Below are 20,145 nucleotides of genomic sequence, written 5' to 3'. Positions count from 1 at the left end.
CTTTGTTAGTCTTGTATTATTTTTATATTAGTTTCTTGTGTACAATTTGGAAATTAGTATGGCGTTCATTATCACTGAGCTAGTATATATTTGTTTAGGGGCCAGCTGAAGGACGCCTCCGGGTGCGGGAATTTCTCGCTACATTGAAGACCTGTTGGTGACCTTCTGCTGTTGTTTTTTATTTGGTCGGGTTGTTGTCTCTTTGACACATTCCCCATTTCCATTCTCAATTTTATCTCTATAGTTAAGTACTCTTGAATTAACTATTTCAGGGGGTCTTAGTTGACCCAACTTCTTGCAAAATCCACATTTTCTGTCATCTCTTTGCCCAATTTGCAGACCTTTTTTTTTCATTTATTGTTAAATTTTTGTTTTCTATTATGCATGAAATATTTCCCACTGTAAAATTAAAAAATATGAAATAATCAAACAGTTAATCTGTCGAAATGATATCCATCTTAGTTGGACATTTCAAAATTTCCAAATATATATTGAAGTTATAACCAAAGTCTTTGAAACTTTTACACAATGTCATAGCCCAATGAATAGGGTACCATTCTGAACATGCATGCAATATTTGCCACTGGACATAAAGCAACAAATATTCAATCAATAAAACCGGGACATTTGGGGTTTTGATAGGTTATTGAAAAGCTTTGTCCATTTGATATTCTAATTTGTACAGTTTTGTTTAAGTGAAAATAAGTGTAGATGGAGGGATATCCATGATTACTCAGACCACCTAATGTTAGATGTAATAACATTGAATGGTGATCTAATGACTGGTAAAGAGAGGTTAGGAAAAAAAGAAACCATAATACTTATAATATTAAAAAGTGAAGTTTGTATAGAAAAATAAATGAAAATTATTTAAATTTGATATGTTCAGTTGAAATAGAAATCCATCATGAGGCATAGTTTTTCTGTTAATCTGTTTTAAAAGGATAATGATCAATTCTCAGATAGAATGACCATCAATTTACTGAAAGGAATTTTAATTTACAGTCAGTGATGTAGAACTATTATAAATAAATAAATAATGGTCAACTAACATAATTATGATCTAATGGAAAGAAAATAAACACAACTTTTCTTGTATTGTATTACATTCTAAATTTTGTATGCTCCAACAACTTTGTCATAAGTTATAAATCTGAAATAGACATGCCTGAGTTTTGCCAAAAAAAAATCTTTGTTATAATCCTTTAATTTCTGTGTGTGGTTTTTGAATTAATGTCTTTTTTTATTATAAGATGATTATTGGTGGTTATCTGTTCTAATGTGGATCAGAGATCAAAGTATGAACTGATTTACAACATAATTAGACTGGATTGAGAAGAAATTAAAAGACAGTTATTTAATTGATGTTTAAAAGTAAACTCTGGCTTATAATAATAGTGAACTAATTCTTGGATATGTGAAGGGTTGCATAAGTATCGGTGAATATTCTCCGTTTGAAAAATATAAATAGCTTGTGACACTAGAATATCAAACAGTGAACTAAAGTGAAAATCTCCCCATAAAATATGTTCAAGACTCCAAAAGCATATTTTAGAGATGTTGCTCAAAGCGATGAATGTTTCATGCCCCACCTACGATAGTAGAGAGGCATTATGTTTTCTGGTCAGTGCATCCGTTTGTTCGTCTGTCTATCCCTCTTCAGGTTAAAGTTTTTGATCAAGGTACTAAGTAGTTTTTTATGAAGTTGAAGTCCAATCAACTATAAACTTAGTACACATGTTCCCTATGATATTTTAATGCCAAATTAGAGTTTTGCCCCAATGTCATGTTCCACTGAACATAGAAAATGATAGTACGAGTGGGTCATCCATGTTCTAAGGACACCTTCTTGTTTGAGCATTTTCCTGACTTAAAAGCTTAAGGAAAATCTTGGTTGAAACCTATGGCTCAAAATGTTCTGTAATCAAAAGGTGCCTTTGTTTACCATTTTATTGAATCCATAGAAACAATGATTTTCTGTATCTAATGTTACAACACAAATAATGCATGGATTGATGAAGGAGTCTGTTTGTCCATTTGTCTGTTTGTCCATCCATTTGTTTATCCTTTCCTCTGTCTGTCCCTCTTCAGGTTGAATTTTTTTTTCATCTTTTGGTCTAAGTAGTTTTTGAAGAAATTGAAGTCAACTCCACTTCAAACTTAGTACACAGGTTCCCTATGATATGATCTTTTTGATTTTAATGCCAAATAAGATTTTTTACCCCAATCTCAAAGTCCACAAAGTCCACTGAACATGGAAAATGATAGTGCAAGTGGGGCATTCATGTACTATTGACATTCTTGTTTTTAATCAAATCTTCCAATGTAAAGACCACACAGATTATTTGAATAATTATATGACTTTAGCCATTTGTTGATTTGGGGAAATTTCCCTGTATGTATATAATGTACATTCTTTGCATTATTACAAAGTGATCAAGAGTTTATGGTTACACAGTAGAAAGCTATAATGATGATTTTTTTATCCGGAAATTGTAGAAAACTTGTCAATATATGATCAATAATAAATCATTAATGTTTATCAATCAGGTAATTGATGATCTCATTTTATTAATCTCAATGATTTCCTGATTTTTTCTTTTGTATGATTCAAAATTTGATACTAGAATTAAAGAAGAGTAGATATTTAATAACAACTTTTAATTGCTTTATTTCTCAATGACAAAAGTTGTGGCTGCTTATGACATATGTACAGATATTATTTTGCTAGTTGTTTTAATATACAATGTACAATTGATTTATTACTCCAACATATATATCCTCAAAAACATACATGTGGCCGTTATTGGTAACTAGTAATAAACAATAGTAAAGTCAATATGATAATATATATTTATTGTCATTAACTATAGTAGCCATCAATAATAGAAATTGAAATTTGAACCCCCAAAAACTTTAAAAATAGTTTTTTTCATAAAGTCAGGGGAATTTAATTTTGAACTAAGATCATGAAGATGGTTGAAAAACCTGCACAACCTACGGTAATCTTATGCTATTTCATTTTTTACTTGAAACAAAGAACAAAGAAAGAGCATGATAAAACCCAATGCTGTGAAATTGTTCTTTAATTGAGTTATGTTTGTCCCTTTAAGCCAGGAGAGCATCTAGGTTTGTAGCATTTTGTCCTAAATATATCAGAATGTATCATCATAAATTTAAACCTTAAGCAATTTAAGTATTTAAAGAAAATAGTTGTTGTAAACAATTTAAGAGGATTATGGATGACAAATGTCTTTTGGTTACAACTCTGGTTCAGTGGTTTTTATACGACCGCAAATTTTGAAAAAATTTTCGTCGTATATTGCTATCATACTGGCGTCGTCGTCGTCGTCCGAATACTTTTAGTTTTCGCACTCTAACTTTAGTAGAAAGTGAATAGAAATCTATGAAATTTTAACACAAGGTTTATGACCACAAAAGGAAGGTTGGTATTGATTTTGGGAGTTTTGGTCCCAATATTTTAGGAATTAGGGGCCAAAAAGGGCCCAAATAAGCATTTTCTTGGTTTTCGCACTATAACTTTAGTTTAAGCTAATAGAAATCTATGAAATTTTGACACAAGGTTTATGACCACAAAAGAAAGGTTGGGATTGATTTTTGGAGTTTTGGTTTCAACAGTTTAGGAATTAGGGGCCAAAAAAGGGCCCAAATAAGCATTTTTCTTGGTTTTTGCACCATAACGTTAGTATAAGTAAATAGAAATCTATGAAATTTTAATACAAGGTTTATGATCATAAAAGGAAGGTTGGTATTGATTTTGGGAGATTTGGTCCCAACAGTTTAGAAATAAGGGGCCCAAAGGGTCCAAAATTAAACTTTGTTTGATTTCATCAAAATTGAATAATTGGGGTTCTTTGATATGCTGAATCTAACTGTCTAATTAAATTCTTAACTTTTGGTCCCGTTTTCAAATTGGTTTACATTTAGGTCCAAAGGGTCCAAAATTAAACTTAGTTTGATTTTGACAAAAAATGAATCGGTTGGGTTCTTTGATATGCTGAATCTAAAAATGTACTTAGATTCTTGATTATTGGCCCCGTTTTCAAGTTGGTCCAAATCGGGGTCCAAAATTAAACTTTGTTTGATTTCATCAAAAATTGAATATATGGGGTGCTTTGATATGCCAAATCTAACTGTGTATGTAGATTCTTCATTTTTGGTCCTGTTTTCAAATTGGTCTACATTAAAGTCCAAAGGGTCCAAAATGAAACTTAGTTTGATTTTAACAAAAATTGAAATCTTGGGGTTCTTTGATATGCTGAATCCAAACATGTTCTTAGATTTTTGATTATGGGCCCAGTTTTCAAGTTGGTCCAAATCAGGATCTAAAATTATTATATTAAGTATTGTGCAATAGCAAGTCTTTTCAATTGCACAGTATTGCGCAATGGCAAGAAATATTTAATTGCACAATATTGTGAAATAGCAAATTTTTTTTTAATTAGAGTTATCTTTCTTTGTCCAGAATAGTTTGCAAGAAATATCTAATTTCACAATATTGTGCAATAGCAAGATTTTTTTTTAATTGGAGTTATCTTTCTTTGTCCAGAATCAACAAAAAATATCTAATTTCACAATATTGTGCAATAGCAAGATTTTTTTTTAATTGGAGTTATCTTTCTTTGTCCAGAATCAACAAGAAATATCTAATTTCACAATATTGTGCAATAGCAAGAATATTTTTTAATTGGAGTTATCTTTCTTTGTCCAGAATCAACTTAAATCTTTGTTATATACAATATACAATGTATATTCACTTTTTACTACCAACTGATAAATTAAAATAATCTTTACCATTCAGTGATAACAAGCAGTTTTTTTTACATCTTAATATATTATGATGTATTTAAATGAGTAGTTATTGTTGCAAACTCCATTAGAAATTTTAATTGAGATTAGTTTTGGAATAAGGGAAAGGGGGATGTGATTAAAAAAATTGGGTTCAATTTTTCTCATTTGAAATTTCATAAATAAAAAGAAAATTTCTTCAAACATTTTTTTGAGAGGATTAATAATCAACAGCATAGTAAATTGCTCTAAGAGAAAACTAAAATTTTAAGTTCATTAGAATACATTCATTCTGTGTCAAAAACCTATGCTGTGTCAACTATTTAATCACAATCCAAATTTAGAGCTGAATCCAGCTTGAATGTTGTGTCCATACTTGCCCCAACCGTTCAGAGTTCAACCTCTGCGGTCGTATAAAGCTACGCCCTGCGGAGCATCTGGTTGTAATTTTGTTAAGATGTTGAGATGTTTTTATATCATTCATTGAGGTAGACAAATGTCTGTTATAATTAGGTGTCAATGTATCATAACTACTTACAAAAACTCCTAAACCACGGTTTTAAAATATTATGAAGTATATTGACATTATAAGAACTTTAATGGTTAGTTTACACAACACTGATGTAACCATGTTGTTTGTTGTTTTATGTTGTTTTTCACATCATCATTAAAACTATTATACAAATGATAGTATCAGTAATTTAAACTTTAACATCAGATTTAGTCATTTGAAGTTTAACATCAGATTTGGTACATTGACTATATTGCCAAATAACATGGGTTTATATAATTTTATTGGAACCAATTTTGATGGTTTTAGAAAAGATGGCTTTTATCTATAGATTCTTTTATGGCTTGATTGTTTGCTTGACATCTATAACATGATGTTTTCATCATTTGATAAGGTGAATCTGAGCCTTATCATATGCTGTAGATTTTAATTTGAATATAAAGGTAGCTTTAATAGATAACCTGTTTTTTGGGGTAATGATTGCATGAATTGCAAGCAAAATCCTATGGTACTGACTTGATATCTATATCTTCCCAGATTGATCACTACCTTTGATAGTTCAATGTTCAAACAAAATAGTCCAGTGAAGTGATCATTATGTAGATCATATCCAGTTTGTTAATATTACAGGCATGCAATTTATTGATGATATGTTATAAATGTACTTTGATATTTAAGAAACGTTTCAAAAATTGGTTTATTGTGACAAGAACAATATGTTGTGTTTTCAGATTACTGTACTTGTCAAGAAAACATTAATGTTCAAAGTTGATTAAGTTATTCATGTTGTATGAAACTATGAATCTGTTATAAATATAGGTAAAACTACAAATATACAATTAGGAACAAAGGAAGATAACTCCAACTAAATTTTTTAAATTGTCTAGCAAAATACAATAAAAAAACCACCAAATTGCAAAATGAAAGCAATCTGTATCTTTTAGTGCTCACAAGCACTTTGATTCATATATGCACTTGATTTTCTAGTCCATTATTAAAAGTAAAAATGTTTGTTTCGGCCAAAAAATGCACCATTTTAAAACCATTTACCTGTACAAAAAAACCTCAGTGAAGGTTTGTTCCTCCTTTGTTTCTTGATATTGTTTTTCCTTCCCTTATATATATATAACAGGAATAAAGATTTTTTTCTAATTCATGTTTATTTACTTTCTCTTAAAAAAAATTTCAGAACAAAATAGGACCAGTAATAGTATCAGTTAATTGTAATCGACATAAACCTCCATATAAAGTAATGGTTGATCCTGATAGTCAGCCATCACTGATGATGAAACGTATGATAAGAGAGGCTGTGTCACAACACTCAGAAAATGGTCATTCACAGGCAGTCATTGTGAGGTATGTTAATATGGTCAAAGTGAAATAAAGTGAGTGGTACGAAAAACTGAAAGACAAGATGGTAAAAAAGCAAAGTATTACAAAATGTATTTAGAAAATCAAGCCATTTACTGAAATTAATCAAGTAAGATAAGAAAAAACAGTCAATGACATGAAAAACAAATCTGAAGATACATATATTTTAATTTTATTGAATTGAGGTGTAAATAAAACCATGTGATCAAAAAGATTGATGATCATTGTTTGTCATGATGACCTTTGAATATTTTACTTCATAGATTCATGAAATTTATTGTCAATTTTAGATGTGTTAAATGAAAATCGTTTAACATTTATCATAAAAATGCATATATATTTTAGTGGTGAGAGTGGGAGTGGTAAAACACATTGTGCCATGCAGTTACTACGACAATTATTTGACATAGCTGGTGGAGGACCCGAGACTGATGCCTTTAAACACCTGTCAGCCACACTAACAGTACTGAGGTCCCTAACCAGTGCTGCTACAATTACTAATCCTGAATGTAGTAGAGCTGTAAGTCATTTTAATCATACATATTTTCTTTATCACGCATAGTTATTACACATGGTAATTTTCTGTAACTAATAGACTTTAAGAACTGCATAATTTGGAATAGAAAATTAATGTACATAATCTATACATATAGGAGGAGTTAAAGAGACATAATGTATTTCCACTGTTGATGGTTTGTTCTTTGTTAGAATCTAAAATTCAGTGAAGAATATTTTAAGTGCTTTTCAAGTTCCACACTTTTACATCTTGTGAAGAAAAATTAAGGTTAAGTTTCAGGAGTTGGTTACACAAAAAAACTTACAACTAAGATCAATCATAAGTCATGAACAATGAAGTGAACTTACGATCAATCTTAGTCGTGAGTTTTTTGTGAAACCGGCTCCAGGTTTAGAGCCAGATCTAACCATTAACAAGTCATAGAAAAAATTCTTGACTGAATCACTATGAGTAGTAATTGTGTCCTTATGAAGTCAAACATTTGTCTTTGTGTGATCCCTGCAGATATTAAACTGATTGTTAGTACATTAGACACACTGTTGACTTACAGGTATTTTGTTCTGGTTGATCCTCTTTCTGTAAAATAAGGCTGAGGTCAACAAATTTCCAATAAGCTTGTTTTTGGGATGTTTTTTATGGACACTTTATTTGATGGATGCTGTATACCAAAATTGGGTAATTTTTTATCAACATTTTATCAATAAAATGTTTTGATGTTGCAATTTCAAAACAGAGACTTCAAAATACCTGCCATGAGTAACATCTAATCTTCAAAAGTCCTTATATATCGATATGTAAAATACAAACCCTTTGATATTAAAACTTTTTGTTTTCAGGGAATGTTTGTGGAGAACTTCCTCACTGATGCTGCAATATATCGTACTAAAGTTCATGCATACCTGCTGGATAGGGTAATATAAATTAGTCTGTTAATCTACCTTCTACAGTGTTCTCATTCAAAGGACAAACATTTAAAACCATCTAACCATCAATCAGTTACAGCATTATGCAATTAAAAATTCATCATCTATAATTTTTTACCAAGTATTTTATGCAAAAAATGTTTTGAGGGCATTTTTGGTTTGATTTTTACAATTTATGTGTTAAAAAACACATAATTGTCTGAATTTTGTTTATTTTACAGGATTCTATCATGAAGTATTAATGCATCTTCTTTCTAAATCTAGAATTTATATAACCTAGTGTTATTCCTTCATCTACAATTTCCAGACAACAAATACATCATTGTAAAACTTAAATCTGTTTTTTAGTCAAGGGTATGCAGTATACAAAGATTTGAGAAGAACTACCACATATTTTACCAAATGTTATCTGGTCTTTCTGCAGAGGAAAAGGGTAAAATTATATTTTTCAAGAAATATTATTTATTAACAATTATCTTCATTAAAACCTCAAGACTTCTGTTTATCAATATCATGCTTTCAGGGATCCTGTCCCAAGATACTAACCCACACAAAAGTAATTTCCTTTGATACTATATCCTTGATTTGGGGCTATATTTCAATCATCTAGTCTGTCCTTTCATCTGTCTGTACATCTAACACCTTTTTAAGAAATTGTACTAGAGAATGACTTCATATTTGGTTAGCAACTTGGCAGTGTTGAGTTGTAGCTTGTGAACACATATGAAATTGTCAGATACCTTCTTCTTGTTTGCCTTTACTTTAAATTTTTCAATATGCTCAATGAAATTTTGCATCACTTAATATCTAATACAACTTAACAAAATGACTTTTTATTTGGTCATCAGCTTGAACGTTATGAGTCGTAATTCTGTAGCCTTTTAGAAATACAGATCAAGTTTGAATGTTTAGTTGCATCAATTTAACTGTTCTAGAGTTATGTCCCTTTAGAAATGAAAAAAAATTGCTGAATTTTTAGTTTCTGCTTTTTGACTTCAGTCTTTCTCACCTAAATGTTATTAAACTTATACAAAATGCTTATTACTACAAAACACAGATCAAGTATGCATTTTGGTGGTTTCACATTAACTGTTCTAGAGTTATCCCCCTTTATAAATGGAAAAAATGCTAAATTTTTAGTTTCCGTTCTCTAACTATAGTTTGCCTCAACTAAATGTTATGAAACTTATACACAATGCTAATTACTAGAAAACACAGATTATTTTAATTTTGGTAATGTCACTTTAACTGTTCTAGAGTTATGCTCCTTTATAAATGGAAAGTTAATGAATTTTTAATGTCCATTCTCTAAGTTAAGTTTGCCTCAACCAAATGTTAAGAAACTTATATACTATACTTATAACCACAAAATTCAGATAAATTACAAAGAACGGTAAGGGCCAAATTTGGCCTCTAATATCAGGTTAATCTAATGAAAGATTATGGACACTTTTTAAACTTTCAGTGTCTATTTCAATTGATTCAATTATTTAATGTGGAAGATTTTAACTGATTTAGTCATTAAAATCGCTCCGATTCAAGCATAGATATGAAAAATCTACCTAATACATGTATGCATGTTTTTTGTCAAAAATTAAAGTGGCTGCTGCGCCACATCCGTGTTAATCCTCAACCTTTATATATGTTTTGTATTATCATCAAATACATCTTACATTTCAATATTATGAATGAACACGAATGCTGCCACTTTCATTTAAGACAGAAACCGTCTAAAATTCAACTAAAATGCTAAAATTTTGAAGATTTCAGTAATTTAACATGACTTAATGATGTTAGTACCCTATATATGTGCAGTGTATTGTCAAAAACAGCACATACTTGTGTAGCAAGGGCATTATTCTTTCCAAAAATTAGCTAAAAGATTACATTTTCACAACTTTGTAAAACTATATTTAAGGGCCAAAAAGGGGTCTTACTAAACCTACGCCTTTGGGTAGCGTCACTTTTACCGATCTTCAGTTATGTTCCTTTATAACTTTATATGATATACAAGCGAGGGCATCATCTGCATCCTATGGACACATTCCCCATTTGTGTATATATATATATAATAATATATAATATATAATATTACTTATTATTACAGTCTCTGTTTCTTTTTCTTAACCTTTTTCATTTGTTAAATACATTTGTTGAAGATACCAATTTAAATTGCTTAATTTTTTGAGGGATGTATAAGTACCTAGCCACGTTCTTCTAGTTATACTTAGTAAAAAAATATTATTACATTTTTACGGCCGTTTGTTCACGATGTTTAAATATTCAGACTCTGTTGTAACTACTTTACTCTCAATTTCAAATATTTAGATCGTTCAGTGCTGTCTATTTGGTAATTTTACAGACGTTATCATGCGTATACATGTTATACCATCATAATTGTCGTTCCCGATACAGTTTTAGAATTGTGCTAGTTCAAATCGCACATTATTATTTGTATTTAAAGCATATATATGAGCTCTCTGTTGTAATAAACCTTATACCCGGCTTAGTATATATCTAGGATGTTGATTGGTTAACGCACGTCGTTACAAAACCCATAGCCCCTGGGTGTTGCTAACCCATATCCCCGGACGTTGCTAACCATTATCCCGGGGAAATTCACGCAAGTTTTCCTTAGTTCCATGATTGCTCCTTGTGAAATATTGAATTCTATAGATTATCCATGATGTTTGTAATTACATATTTAATTCATTAACGATTTTGTCCTATTATGCCTATCATTTACACTCATTTCATTAAATGCATCACTTGACTGCCACATTTTCAAGGAATTGGACTACTGACCTAGCTATGCAAATGACCCACATTGACGTCAAACCATCTATGACGTAACTCTCACAACATTAAGCGCCAAATTTGACTCAATCCAGTTTCTCCGTATTAAAAACGTCTTATATTTTACTACCTGTAGGGTTCTACCAAAGGTAGTACCCTACATCCCGTAAAAAATATGTAAAATTTCCTAATTTCAATAAAACTTTTTTAGATAATGAAAAAAACGTTGTTTTCACGTCACACTTTGTACCCGAATTTCCATAAAACTCGCCCGATTCGGACTAAGACCGGGGATAAATTCGTTATCTACATTCATATCCGTAGATATGGATATTTTAACACCCTTCAGTACCCTGTACACCCTTCGGCTACGCCTCATGGTGTACTGGGGTACTTCAGGGTGTTAAAATATCCATATCTACGGATATGAACGTAGATAACTTATAATATAACCTATGTCATGTTAACATTTTTTTAGAATGGTGCAAGCGTCTTTACTGATGTTCGGTTTGACTTTTTTTATTGTATATAATTCAAGATTTAGTAAAAGTTTAATCTAACGAGACTCAAAGATGATTCATTTCACATCAGAATCTGACTGACGAAGGATATCTGTTATCCGAAATATTTATAAATAATTACATTTATAGTTACCTTTTTTTGTATTTGGAGTTGTTGTGTACACTTTTTTAGGCGTTTATATATATACATATATATACAACTCGTCTAAACATAAACCCAACAATGTTAGATCTGTAAATTTGCTTTCGCAAATTTTTGGTTCTTCCCTCGCTGGGATTCGAACCCATGCTACTGTGATATCGTGACACCAAATCGCCTGCACTGCAGCCGTCCCGCTAGACCACACGACCACATGGGCTCTCAAAAAAAGACCTTTTGGTGGGCATGTGTTACCTTTCCACGTCAGTTTTAATCTAGCGGCGTACTACAGTACATGATATATAAGGCATGAAGATGTAATTGTTACAGATCAGCTAAATTATCTATAGTAAAGGATCCTACAAATTAATGTAATATACAGTCACAGAAAATAATTATATTCATAAGTACGTCTGAGTCAGTGACAACTCTACAATAGATGTATCCATCGGATCACCATCAATGATGGTGATACATGGCTGTGTACATAATGTATATACAACTCGTCTAAACATCAACCCAACAATGTTAGATCTGTAAATTTGCTTTCGCAAATTTTTGGTTCTTCCCTCGCCGGGATTTGAACCCATGCTACTGTGATATCGTGACACATATATATATATATATATATATATACAATAACATCTTCATGCCTTATATATCATGTACTGTAGTACGCCGCTAGATTAAAACTGACGTGGAAAGGTAACATATGGCCACCGAAAGCTCTTTTTATTGAGAGCCCAGGTGGTCGTGTGGTCTAGCGGGACGGCTGCAGTGCAGGCGATTTGGTGTCACGATATCACAGTAGCATGGGTTCGAATCCTGGCGAGGGAAGAACCAAAAATTTGCGAAAGCAAATTTACAGATCTAACATTGTTGGGTTGATGTTTAGACGAGTTGTATATATATATATATATATACAAGATATATAATTTATATAAGAAAAGTGATTTTCTGTGACCAAAGGTTTGCTTTTTGGCAGGAACAAGTCTTTGATCAAAATCAACTGATTGCTTCTACATCCAGCTAATCCCAGAATGTATAGGAAAATATTTTCTATTAGAGTACTCTATAACTTTACAATATTATGTGGACTGAGAAGCTTTGTGGATACATGTATTAGTTTTATGCATTCTGTGGAATCAGTTTTAATGATGTAGTATTTAATTATAAACCCATTTGTCTGTACTCTTGGTTTTTTATAAATAACCTTCTATTCACAGCCAAGTTACACCTGAGTGGGCATTCTGTACATAATTTGAGATATCTAAGTTGTGGAAATACAGATTTTAATGACATGGAAGATAAATCTAGATTTGATTCATGGAAGGTGAGTAGGTAACATTATTGTTAGTCTTGAGGAGTTTTAAGCAATGGTGCTGGATTTTTGTAAAAAATCAAAGAAGGACATGATTATTTCATCTTATCTAAGATCATCCCTTAATATACATGATATATTTACCACTGGACATTTATCAACTTACAATCATTTTACAGATCAAAACTCTTGATCTTTAATGACCTCTGATGAGAGGAAAAACTACATTTCTCTAATTTTTGTGCTATTTTCACATTTCCTGACTGGTGTGAGAAAAATATTTCTCCTCACTAGTGAAAAAATTTGTTCTCTGCAAATGATTAGTCGAAATTTGATTATGACGTCCAAATGTTTTGTTTTCTTCTGAATTTTCATGTTGTGACGCCATGAAAAAATGCCTGATGACAATGATATAAAGAACACAAGTTTCTGAAAATCTTTGAAAAAGAAGGATAAAAATCATTAGAGAAACAGATTCCGACACTATAACTCATGTATTACAATATTTCTCCACTCGTGACAGTTAGATTTTAGTTATTTAAAGAGCTCGGCAAGCCTCATGCTTCAAATAATAAAATTTAACTGTCTCGAGTGGAGAAATATTGTAATACACCTGTTGCAGTGTAGGAATCTATATCTCTTGTGTAATATACAGTTTTTGTTTCATTTTAGATAAAAAATAAAACAGCGTTCCAACACAAGGTCTGAGAAAAACACAACTGCTAAAAGTAGTCAACTTTTTGTAAAATCACCTGAAGCTAAAACACACCTCAGCATACTTCTATAACTTTATTGAATAATCATTTCAGTTCAATTATGTGAACATGATTTTTCAAGAATCTTTTAGTACAACTTTTTATTGATATAGGATTATGTTCTAACTTATCTATATTTTATTTTAGCTTTGCCTGTCAGTTCTTGGTATACCTTTCTCTGATGTGATGAGAATATTTGCTGCTGTTGATATATAGGATTATGTTCTAACTTATCTATATTTTGTTTTAGCTTTGCCTGTCAGTTCTGGGTATACCTTTCTCTGATGTGATGAGAATATTTGCTGCTGTATTGTTATTAGGGAATGTAGAGTTTGTTGAGGGCACAGGATTGGAGCTGGACATTGTTGGCAATAATGGTAAATCACAATGTAGAACTTAAAGGCAAAAGAAATGTGATATTAATTGGCATATATTGCATATATTAGGGACAATAAAACAACAAAGACATTCAGCAACATGTATAATTTTTTGTATCCGTTAATTAATAACAAAGGCTCGAATCAAAATTCCAAAGATTTTTCAAACCATCATAGCATTAACCATTCGTATGCTTTCAAGAATAAAAGAATTTCAATGAGACTATCCAAACAAAACAAAATTTCCCAAAGAGTTTTCTTCAAGGGTCAGTTCACAGTTAGTTTTCTCAGAGCTATTCAAACAAGTTATTGCAAAGGAAGGATAGACACTGTATTTCAGATGTCTTTAAATAAGACCTACTAGATCCTAGCTGAGCTTAATTAAGTTTTATTTAAATAGGTTTTGAAGATATGAAGTTAGAATTAACTTTATGTAAGAATATTGCCAAAGACCTGTTTTATTTAAAACAGTAAGCTGCAAAATGAAATGAGTAACAATATGTTTGGCAGATATATGAGTTTTTAAATATGTAAAACAATCTGTAAATTAGAGACATTAAACAAATGGCATTGATGACATTAACATGTTTATGACTTCAAAATTCACAAAGTGCATTGATCAATACTAGTTAAAATGTAAAAAATGAAGGATAGATATAACAACATACCGGTAATACGAATTGAAATGAAAAAGAAACTACATTAAATTCTTTTATGATGTAGAAATAAAAGCTGTAGCAGCCTTGCTGGGGGTCTCTGGTGTAGCCTTATACAGAGGTTTTACTACAAAGACAAGAAATACCAGAGGACAAGTTTGTAAATCATTGGCTGATGTTAATACAGTGAGTATAGCTTTATAGAGAGAATAGTTATGAAATAAGTGGCCAGAAATTTACTAGACCATATAGACAGAAGTTGATGAAGTTATAGAAAAGATTTTTTAGGATATGTTCATTATATTACATTGATTACTGTAAATTCAGAAATTATTGGGTGCATTTATTATTGCGATTTTGTCATTTTACACTTGAATGCGATTTTAATTTTTACGATTTTGAGAAAAAGTCATGCTTAATTCAGTTAAAATATTACAAAATGCGAGTTTTAATTATTGCGTTTACAACTAAGTTGCATTATTCGCAATAATAAAAACCTCGCAATAATTTCTGAATTTACAGTAATTGATTGGGGTTTAATGCTACATTCAGCACTATGGGCTGGTGTGGTGCTCAGTTTTTATTGTTGGAGGAAACTGTGGTTCCCAGAGAGAACCACTGACCTTTGGTAGGAAAATTGACAATCCTTATCAATTAAGATTGAGTGGAATGCATCTGCCATGTGCAGGATTCTAACTTACCACCTCATACATATCATTGAAGATTAAAATTAAATGTAGTGTGATATCAATTAATGTTACATTTATCATGTATATTTTATTGTACCTTTTATTTCCTAGGCAAATGCTACAAGAGATTCCTTTTCCAAATCACTGTACTGTAGAACTGTATCAGCCATACTGAAGAGAGCCAACAGTTTAAAGAGACCAAGCATTAACTCATTATTATCAGATAGTACAGAATCTAACATTCATCAAGGTTGGTTTATAATGTCGGAGAAATTAAGGATAAAATTATACTTCTATACAAAGTCAAAAGGATTCTCTGAAAGATTAAGAAATTTAATTATAATATTAAATTTAACAAACTGGGGACTAATGTGCTGCAAAGATTGATTATTTCAGGCTAGACCTTGTCCCAGACTATAGTCACAGCCTATAGAAGCAATTCTATTACTTTATCTGTCTATACCTCCATAAATACAAGTTCAGAACAAAATTGACCAGCACTATTGAAAGAGCCTTGTTTTCCAGGGATAAAGGTCAGAGAGCACTAAAATCATTACTGTATTCATACTCTTTAAACCATTTGCTTAGTTTAAAAGCTTGCAACTTCATATTTTCATGTTTAAATAGAATGATTTCAGTAAACACAGGTCACTTTCAGGAAGGTCCATAACTCTATTATCTTTTTCACACACAAGAAACATTTTGCCTAGCATAGAACAGATTTGAAAATTGCCCTGATATTAATTGAGTGCATAATGCAAGATTGGATTGTGTTACTTTTTGGTCAGCATTTTGAATATTCAAATCTACTATAGTATAAGAACAGTTATGAATACTTGCTTATATTGGATAATGATTTTAACAAAACTATGAGATAGTTGTTAGCAACTAATTACCTTTGAGCCTTTTTGATATTTTGACCTGATCTGGTATATTTTTTAGTGAATTTCCTAAATAAAATTATGCTATATCCATATCTAAATTGGTAATTTCTGCTAACTATTTAAGCATGGGATATATTTGCACATTTTCATGATAGTGAAGAAATTCATGTGATGTAATGCTGTGATAAAAACTATTGCAACAAATACAGAAATAAAACTGATTGATTCCCAGATGTAAAATGGGAGATAACTCAGATTATTTATTTTATGAAGGAAATACAGAAAATTTATATATTTTGTTATGTAGCATGAAAACAAGTTAAGTGTCTCATCTTTTAATTTATTTTTTGAAATCTTTTTATAAATTTATCTTCACATAAGTTATTTCAAAATACTATCAATATTGTTTTCTTTCTATTTACATATTATTTCTTTATCCATGTGTTGTCATTGCAGTGTATTCTAATTTAACACACCTCCTTCGAGTTGAAAACAAGCAGGAAGGGTTGATGATCTATACTTTTATTATACTTTTGAAAATACAACAAAAACCATGGAGAAAGTCTGTAATTTTTGTGTATTCTCAGTATGTTTATCCACAGATAACTTAAGAGTTGTCATTGTTGATATTTTTTAGAACCTACATCCCCAGACTCTATATCAAGTAGAAGAACCTCATTAACATGCAGTACATCTAGTCAGTTTGAGAAGACAAAACATGATGGATTTATTAGTATTGTTGATATGTTTGGTTTTGAGGTGGCTGAGGTAATTATATATAGATTCTACCCCTGCAACGACAAAATACAATATTTATCCACTTGAGACAGTTAATATTAAAAATTTAACTATTGAGAGTGGATAAATATTGTATTTACACAAGATTTGGTGGTGGAATCGGTTTCTCAAATGATTTTCAAATAATAAGCATGCAAAATTTTCCTTCTTTTTGAGTGATCTGCATGGTCACCTTTTTTCATGCTGTCACAATAGGAAATTCAGGGAAAGCAAAAAAATTTGACATCATAATCGGATTTTAACCAAAAAAGAACTGAGATCAAACAAACCACACGTTGATTAAAATTTTTAATACAATGGGTGCAGATAGGGATGAATTGAGGAAGAATTGGAGAAATATAGATTCTTACACTGCAACAAGTGTATTACGATATTTCTCCACTCGAGACAGTTAAATTTTATTATTTAAAGCGCGAGGCTTGCCGAGCCCTTTAAATAATAAAATTTAACTGTCGAGAGTGGAGAAATATACACGAGTTATAGTGTTGGAATCTGTTTCTCTAATGCTTTTTATCGTTCTTTTTCAAAGATTTTCAGAAAATTGTGCTCTTTATATGCGACGTCATCAGGCAATGTCGCCTTTTTTCATGAAGTCACAATAAGAAAATTGAGAAGAAAACAAAACATTTTGACGTCATAATCAAATTTCTACTAATCATTTGCCGAGAACAGATTTTTCACTAGTGAGGAGAAATATGTTTCTAACACCGGTCAGGAAATGTGAAAATAGCACAAAAATTAGAGAAAGTATATTACACAACTATTTAAACAAAACTACATATGTATAAAATAATATACTATTTAAAAATTTTATCACTTGAACAAAATTATTTGACTTAAATTTTCTGAGGTTTTATCATCACCATACATTAAGTAAATTGTAATATGTTTAATAATATGCTTTAAAATAACAAGACATCGAACAAAACTATTTTAATAAGGGTTCACTTAAATCTATATATAAAAAGAACAATGTTATACGAAAATGAATTTGTTCATTTAACATTGTTCAACCAAACATTTACTTTTAGATTGTTTATTTTTATCAGTATAACTTTATTTTACAGACAAATCAGCTAGAACAGTTATGTATAAACTTGTGTGCCGAGACAATACAACATTTTTACAATACACATATATTTAAAAGTACGATGGAATCTCTAAGAGAGGAGGAGGTTCAGACTGATGTGGATGTTACTTATTTTGATAATGATCCTATATTAGAATTATTATCATCACCAGTAAGTTTTCAGATAAAAAACAATAGTAATACCATTTATTGTCAAGTCTTCCACTTCAGTCAAAAAGCGAGACAAAACGATCCTTCATTCCATCGGCGTCGTTGCCTGCTTCCACAAATATTCACTCTGTGGTTAAAGTTTTTGAAATTTTGATAACTTTCTTAAACTATCCTTGATTTCTACCAAACTTGGACAGAAGCTTGTTTATGATCATAAGAAAGTATTCAGAAGTGAATTTTGTAAAAAAAAAAAATCCATTTCTTCTGTCTTTTACTTATAAATGGACTTAGTTTATCTGCCAGGAAACAATACATTCTCTCTGTGGTTAAAGTTTTAAAAAATTTAATAACTTTCTCATACTCTCCTGGATTTGTACTTGTTTATGATCAAAAGCTAGTATCTAGAAGGAAATTTTGGGAACATTTTGTACCTGTTTATCCGTATTATACTTAAAATGGACTTAGTTTTTCTTCCAGTTAACATTACATACTTTCCGCAGTTAAAGTTTTTAGATCAGTTATAAAACTCATTAACTATCCTGGATTTTTACCAAACGTAGACAGAAGCTTCTTACAATTAAGATAGTATTGAGAGGAACATTTTTATTGATTTTTTTCCTCATTTTTGTTGAGCCTGCGATTAACAGCAAAAGTAGGCGAGACACTGGGTGTCATGGAACCCTTGCAAATTTTTATTCTAAATAAATCTCTATAAAATCCCTATTTTTACATCTATACTGCATATGTGCATATAGAGAATTCTTTTAAACTTTGCTGAAGTTAATTAAACGCTATATATGACTTCAGGAGAGAAAACATTTCTGTCCCTCTTGTCCTCCTGTTGGAAAATGCAAGCAGTTTCCAAAAAGAATAAACTTCAGGCATATATAACCTCAGCTGTATTTGGCAAAACTTTAAGGAATTTTGGTACTCAATGCTCTTCAACTTCTTTTCTATTTGGCCTTTTTAACTTTTTTTATTTCAAGCGTCACTGATGAGTCTGTAGTAGAAGAAACACGTGTCTGGCGTATATACTAAATTTAGTTGAGTTTATTTCTGATATTAGTTGATCATTTGTTTTTCAAACATGAATCCTAATAACACAATTTTATACAATTTCAGAGAAGTGGAATATTTAACATTCTTGACACAGAATGTACACAGCCTAAAACTTCATCAGAGTCATTTGTATCTAAAGTTAAAATTCATCATCGAGTTAATAATTAGTAAGTATAAAAGGTAGTTAAAAAAATGATGCATTGAATGAAGATTTCACTCCCGCTTTGTAAACCAATAAAAAATGACAGCGATATAGTCACAGTGCTAAGTACTAGTATTGCATAAAACATCATCAATCTTATTAGTCCATGATATATTAAGCAATATTTACTTTTAATATACATATATCAGGGGGTCATAGACCTGTTTAGGTTTCAGTTGTGTTGAATTTTTTGTCTGGCAGATTTGACAGCAATATACAGTAGTGCAGTCTTTTTATGTCCCACCTACGATAGTAGAGGGGCATTATGTTTTCTGGTCTGTGCCTCCGTTGGTTCGTCCGTTCGTTCATACCACTCCAGGTTAAAGTTTTTGGTCAAGGCAGTTTTTGCTGAAGTTGAAGTCTAATCAATTTGAAACTTAGTACACATGTTCCCTATGATATGATCTTTCTAATTTTAATGTCAAATTAAAGTATTGACCCCAATTTCATGGTCCACTGAACAAAGAAGAAGATAGTGTGAAGCTCAGGTTAAAGTTTTTGGTCAAGGTAGTTTTTGATGAAGTTGAAGTCCAATCAACTTGAAACTTAGTACACATGTTAACTCTGATATGATCTT

General features: G+C 30.9%; 1 protein-coding gene across 4 annotated transcripts in view; it reads left to right on the top strand.

Annotated features, from left to right (window-relative positions):
• Nucleotides 1–20,145, top strand: part of LOC134725772 (unconventional myosin-VIIa-like) — a 54,286-nt gene that overhangs the window by 17,801 nt on the left and 16,340 nt on the right. For all 4 annotated transcript variants that reach the window (XM_063589915.1, XM_063589917.1, XM_063589918.1 and 1 more), the window contains 11 exons: nt 6,510–6,676; nt 7,037–7,211; nt 8,045–8,119; nt 8,480–8,564; nt 12,814–12,920; nt 13,914–14,040; nt 14,764–14,882; nt 15,497–15,635; nt 16,907–17,037; nt 18,135–18,308; nt 19,430–19,533. In XM_063589915.1, the coding sequence (XP_063445985.1) occupies nt 6,510–6,676; nt 7,037–7,211; nt 8,045–8,119; nt 8,480–8,564; nt 12,814–12,920; nt 13,914–14,040; nt 14,764–14,882; nt 15,497–15,635; nt 16,907–17,037; nt 18,135–18,308; nt 19,430–19,533 (1,403 nt within the window). The remainder of the gene's footprint in view (nt 1–6,509; nt 6,677–7,036; nt 7,212–8,044; nt 8,120–8,479; nt 8,565–12,813; nt 12,921–13,913; nt 14,041–14,763; nt 14,883–15,496; nt 15,636–16,906; nt 17,038–18,134; nt 18,309–19,429; nt 19,534–20,145) is intronic.

Source organism: Mytilus trossulus, chromosome 7, assembly GCF_036588685.1.
Source record: "Mytilus trossulus isolate FHL-02 chromosome 7, PNRI_Mtr1.1.1.hap1, whole genome shotgun sequence".
Lineage (NCBI taxonomy): Eukaryota > Metazoa > Mollusca > Bivalvia > Mytilida > Mytilidae > Mytilus > Mytilus trossulus.
Note: the sequence above shows the minus strand (reverse complement) of the source record. Positions and strands in the feature narration are given on the sequence as shown.